This window comes from Solanum tuberosum, unplaced genomic scaffold (assembly GCF_000226075.1).
Source record: "Solanum tuberosum cultivar DM 1-3 516 R44 unplaced genomic scaffold, SolTub_3.0 scf00209, whole genome shotgun sequence".
Lineage (NCBI taxonomy): Eukaryota > Viridiplantae > Streptophyta > Magnoliopsida > Solanales > Solanaceae > Solanum > Solanum tuberosum.
The window spans coordinates 526,257-532,442 of NW_006239134.1; the positions used below are offsets into that span (position 1 = coordinate 526,257).

Below are 6,186 nucleotides of genomic sequence, written 5' to 3' on the forward strand. Positions count from 1 at the left end.
GGGTGATCAAGAAATGGGACCTTGATGAAGTCTGAGAAATCAAGGAGGTCTATGTCGTGCCACTGTTAAATCAAGCGCTACTTGGGAGACAACCCAAGATGTAAAATCTAGCCAATTTTAGGATTTGTTAGTGAGTTTTTTTTTTAATAAAAAAAATTAGATTTCTATTGAGTTTTATGTTTTATTGAGTCTTAGTATTGGCTATATTAGGGTAATATAGGGTCCGTATCCAAAAAGAGTCAAGAAAATGTAAAAACAAAGTCCTAATGTTTGCTACGTGAGGAGGAAAACAAAGAAAATGTAAACCAATTACTAGTGCAGAACGTCTATGTTCCCATAGACGGACCGTCGTTTCATCAACTGACCATAAGTGGAATCCTTACATCCCAAGGATGTATTCTAAATTTCACTAAGTCAAGAGGACATCGGTGGAACCCATCAATGGACCGTAGTTCTTACTATGGACCGTTGAGGGGGAATCGTTGGTCCAAGTTAGTACATAGAGTCGACCCGGCCCATGGCCAATTTCAATAAAACCTCTCATTTTTTTAAAACACCCCCCATTTCCCTCTTTTCCCCCAACTGTTAAAAACCTTTAAATATCAACTGATCAACCACATTCTTACCCCTTCACATCCTTAAATCTCCCATAATCACATATATATTTTTCTTCTTTCCCCTTTTCCCTCATTTTCATCACCTTTCATATTTCTTCTTCCCCCAAATTTTGTTTCACTAAAATCAAAGGTCGAGGTGTTTGGCATCAAGCAAATAGGTTGTCAAAAGGGTAAAGGAACACACTGACACAACTTAGTACATCTCTGAAAGGTACTAATTTCGAACATAAACTATTCAATTTCAACATTGAAATCAAAAGTTGTTACTTGACGTTGGGCTTTTGGCCTAAGTTGAAATCAAAAGTTAGTACTTCCCTTTTCTTTTCGCCACACCCCCAACTTAGGCTTTTGGCCTAAGTTGGCTATTCAATTAACCACAACTCGTGAGGATTATAGGTAATGCATAAAGAAAGGTTTAGGGTTCATCAAGTTTCTTCCAAAGAAAGGTCAGGCTCAAGGGGTGTTCAACAGAGGTTCACACATGCTCACAAGGTAGGCCACAAAGGGGTATATGTCAAATTGGTTCACACTCTTAGAAGTTGGCTAAAAGGGGTATATGTCAAATTGGTTCACACTCTTTAAATCGCCTAAGATCACATCAAGAGCTAGCCTTACTTAGTCGATCGGACCAACGGGGCAAATTCTAGGATCTATCATGCATGTTTCAAAGTAAGCTCATCACACTAGGCATCGACACTATAGTCAAACAAGACTCCACACTTTCACTAGTGTGCAACGGTCATTACAAGAGACTCGATTCGATACTAGGCTAGTCAAAATGAGATGCAAAGAGTTCACATATTGTCTATGCAACTTTATTTGGCCTCATCGTAACCGCGCATTCATGGTCGTTCGATTGAGAGCACTATTCAAGTCATCGGTATTGATCGGGACCGAGACTTAAATTTTGCAAAAAAGAACAGCCACATTCATCAGACAAGAGGTGGAATTTTTTTTTGGACGGGTTAAAATCATTTTGCAATATAAAATAAAAGGAGTCATAAGCTCAATCATCCACAGAAACAGATAAAACACAATTTTAAAGTAGAACTACCCAAATATATACATAAAACACAACTATCAACACAAAAGGTATGGGCCTCACCCCACCACAATTAAAAAGTATTTGTCCTCAAATGCAACTAAAAGTATCCAAAAGTAAAAATATAATAAGACAGAGAGGGAGGTAAAGAAAGGTCATGTCTATGCAGTCTCTCTCTCTGTCGGGGTCTTGGTGGCTGGTGTAGTAGTCTGTATATGGGCATCAGTGCCCGAAGTAGCCTCAGACGGAATAGAAATGCCAGATCCACTGGGAGCTGTTGTGGATGTCTCGGTAGGCAATGTCTGGATCACCGAATGCACAACCGTCTCTATAAGATCTGGCAAGTTTCTGAATATGTCCTCATCTCTGCTCTTCTGTGTCTCCTCATCATGTACTGATATCAACTCCTCGTCGGTCTCTGCATCCGACTCTGCATGTGCTGTGCCATCCCCCTGCACATCTCCGGTAGTAGTCGAAGGAATCCCCGAGGTCTCAGGAGCATCCTCATCATTTGCATCCCGCATCAGTGAAGTTCGTAGCCGTCAAATAGTCTACATCCTTTCTTAAACTCGTAACCTCGGCTTTTAAAGTCATCACCTCAGAGGCCTTCCTCTGTCTGCTTTCACAAGCAATGACGCACACTGTCAAGGCATCAACAGAAGTCGGAAGGAGGGTAAGTGCTGCCAGTATGGCCCTGTCGATCATCTCCGGAACAGACCTTTCCAGTCGGGTAGCCCGCATATCCGCTGACAGGGCCAAGTGTCCTATCTTCAGGATCATCGCCTGAGTAATCTTTGATGGCCAGGAGGAGGAGGAAGAAGCACCTGGTACCTGTGAAGAAGAGGAGGGTGCAGATGTACCTGAAGGCTCAGAGGCCGGAGTAGGCAAAGGTGCTTGTGCTGGTAACGAGTCAACATCAACTTCCGGAGAGATATCTGCCGGAGCTGCTTTCCTTCTGTCAATCTCCTCTCGTGTGAACTCCGCCTCAATACGCCGGATGTTCGTGGAGGATGAAGGGATGACCTCTATATCATTCGCAGGATCCCAGGGTACTCCGGCACGCCGGCATAACTCAGTGATCAAAACTGGGAATGGCAGAGAGGTAAGTCTCTGCTTGGCTCTCATGGCCATCGCCTACGAAATCAACAATCCTAGGTCGATCCGCCTCCTAGCCATGATAGAACCGAGGCAAGCCACCTTAGGATGGTGCAAAATGGACTCGTTCTGGGATGATATGATGGTGCTGCTGATGAAGCCAAACCAATACATGGAGGTGATGTTCATGTCCCTCTTCTCAATGGGAGCTCCTGCATCGATCCACCTCGGGGTGGTGTCAAAAATCAGTGGAGCTAAGCAACCCTTCAAATCATCCAGGGACGGAACAATAGGTAACCCCTCGTAAGGGAGTGCAGAGTGCAGCGGTCTACCTAATACAACATTAATATGCTTGTTGTGACACTCCACCTCCTTGCCTCTGACCATGACCGACTTCACCGGTCGAAACTCACTTGCCTTATTCTTATTCTTAGGCACCAACTCCCCATAAGCAGTGTAAAACTATCTTACCCAAGAAGGAATGTAAGGGCCTCGGGGCCGTGTGAACTGATCGAATCCATGGTATCAGAGAGTTTCAAGCACATCAGGATGCTTGCCTTCTAAACCCTCCATAGATAGTAACTTCTCCTCTATGATGGTCCGTAAACCATCACCTTTCAATCTATTTAACAGCCTCGGTGGAGGAACTATAGGGAGTGCAGGGATGACTGGAGGTGCCTGAGCTGGCACTGAATCTGTAGTTGGAGGAGCTGCAGCTGATGAAACCCTAGTAGATGTGGGTTGAGGTCTATCTCGAAGCCTATTCTATCGGTGAATTAAGGGTTGATCATCTTTAGGCTCAGACCACTCAATTTGGGCCTCAATAGCTACTCATTTCTTTGCTGTATGTTTCTTCCTCTTTCCTTTGTCTCCGAGTGGGAGTTCTTCTCTTCCTCTCTTTGGAGGATTTGAACCCCCTTCGTTTATATTAATGCCCTTTGCTGCTTTCTTGGTGGCATGTTTTGATTTGTACGTACCATATCTGCAAAAGATTGGGAAGAGTTGGGGGAAAAATCAAATAGAAGCAAAGGCAATCTACTGTAGGAAGACTCGCCAAGTGGATCGGCGAGTCGCCGAACCTCTTTGGCGAGCTAACTCGGGCTCGCCGAAAGGATTGGCTTCAAATTATAGCAAGTTTGCGATGGGAAGGTCCTTTCGGTGAATCGCCGACTACTTTCGGCGAGTATGGGTTTGTCCGCCGAAAGTTACAGTGCATTAGGGGGTCAAAATAGCATACAAAGGGTGACCAAGAGTACTTTCGGTGAGTCGCCGAGTGCTTTCGGCGACCCATGGCTTCTCGCCAAAAGTTACTGACTCAAACATCCAATTTGACACGATATTAAGGGCGAGATGGAGACATTAGGCGAATCGCCGAATGATTCGACGAGCTAGACCCAACTCGCCAAATGTCCCAACGTGCCCATTTTCAATCCACTTCTTGAATTCAATCCCGCAAACTCCAAAAACAAAATCAAAGCATGCACTAACAAAATTTAAACGAGACCCGCACTACCCATTTCCCTGGGATACTCAAATTTCTCCTGGATTTGCCTAATTTGGCCATTTGATGATATTTGCTCTTAAGAGTGGTGTCACCCACTCTATATTTAAGCAATTTTCATCATTTAGCACAAACACGGGCTATTACGACTTCACCCAAACAATCAAAACAATCATGCAAGCACAACCCAATGAGATTTCATTCAATTACAGTCACAACAAATACGGGCATTTGACGATCAAAACACTACGGGCAAGATTTTCAAATTGAAATAGGTATGTAAACATTCTAATCCTAGCAGAGAGGCCCAACACACATCAATACGATACAATTATTGCAAAAGAGTTCAAAATTTTCAACAATAAACTCGGGGTTTTAGGACTAACCTTTAATGCCGATTGAAATATAATTGAAATGCTAGGCAGCAAAGATGTCCCAGTTCCGAGCCCAATCAATAACTAAAATACTAATTGAAAGAAAGGAGATTGAAAGTACTACCTTGGTGTGAGTTTTGAAGTTTAAAAAGTGAGGGAAAGTGAAGAGGTTTGAATTTTAAGACTTTTGGCCATTATAAACCATCTAGTTCGTGTCCATTCAGCGACATTAGTATTGCTTGCCGATCTAATCGGTGACTTGCCGAATGGTCTCGTATCTCACCGAGTTTTATAGGGCCTCTAGTTTATGTGGAAGTCCAAACGGTGGAAAATAGCGGGATCGCCAATCAATTCCGCGACACGCCAAACGGATTCTCAGTTCGCCAACTTGCACTTTTCAACACATTCCTTGTTTTAACCTACAAAATTAACACACCATTATTCTAACATACTAATTTAAAGTGATAAACCCTTGGGTTGCCTCCCAAGAAGCGCCCTATTTAACGTCGTGGCACGACGCAAGTCCCCAATTACATTCTATTGGTGGGGTTGTCCTTAGTGTTACTAGGTAACCCCAATAGTTCATTTGGGCGAAGAGGAGGCACCGCATAATTCAGGAGTGTCCTGATCAGTTGGATATATCTAGAGTGAGAGCCAACCATTTGATTCAATATTCTCCTTCATCTCTTCCAATATTTGATCTTGTTCGGTGATCTTTTGGGGAATGATTTGGAGTGTGTCCTTGACGCGATTGTTCTCCTTATCTCTAGACTATTTCCTCTCGTGAGGAGGTATATACCTCCCTTGACTCTTGCACTAGTTTTCCATCTCTGATAATTTGGTGGACAACTCGTTCAGCTGAGTTACCAGTGCGGTTAACTCAAAGTCCCTCTCGACTTCTTGGCTCGTCTCAGCCGAGTTGCCACCATTTCCCCAGCCATGCTTAGGGTACCTACCTACATCAACAAATTCAAAAGAAAACAAAACTAAAAAATAAAGTTAGTAAATTATGACCACCAAAAGCAAAAATTGTCTTAAACCAAAAACTTTCATGTAACACCACTCCCCGGCAGCGGTGCCATTTTGATGTTTGCCTAATCAAGACACAACTTTCGATGCAAGTGTCTACGATCGTACAATAGTTTAGTAAGCCAACCAAGAGTTAGGGTCGAGTCCCAAGGGAGTGGGCGTGAGAATTAGTGGTTAAGTACGAAAGTGCTAAAGCTAATCGTAGCTAAAGACTTTGGCGAATGAAAACATAACAAATTAAAAAGGGTGAAGCAAGCGTGAAGTATCAAATGGGGGTTTGTAAGCAAGAAACAAGTAAAACAGTGAAAATAAGGAAATATACAAGTATGGAGACGGGTCCACTAACTCTCTCAAGCTGAGTGTGTGGACATGGGACTAGGGTTCACTCTCTCGAGTTGAACCTCATGTCGACCCACTCACACTGGCCATCAATTTAGTGGTCTTAGTTTTACGACCTCTGTCTCGAGCAAGCCGAAAACACATTAATAAACTTGTATTTGCAACTACAAATTCATTAAATTAACCCAC

General features: G+C 43.2%; 1 protein-coding gene across 1 annotated transcript; it reads right to left on the reverse strand.

The window, feature by feature from the left end:
• Positions 1 to 1,820: 1,820 nt before the first annotated feature.
• LOC107062211 (mucin-5AC-like) lies at positions 1,821 to 2,790 on the reverse strand. The gene is made up of 2 exons (XM_015312577.1): positions 2,257 to 2,790; positions 1,821 to 2,162 (listed from the first exon to the last, which is right to left on the reverse strand). Exons 1-2 carry the CDS (start codon positions 2,788 to 2,790, stop codon positions 1,821 to 1,823), a joined length of 876 nt encoding a protein of 291 aa, XP_015168063.1.
• Positions 2,791 to 6,186: the final 3,396 nt, after the last annotated feature.

Coding starts and splice junctions, on each gene's coding strand:
- LOC107062211 (XM_015312577.1), bottom strand. CDS start 2,790: ATGGCCATGAGAGCCAAGCAGAGACTTACCTCTCTGCCATTCCCAGTT. Junction 2,163..2,256: donor GACAGAGGAAGGCCTCTGAG/GTGATGACTTTA, acceptor GCAAATGATGAG/GATGCTCCTGAGACCTCGGG.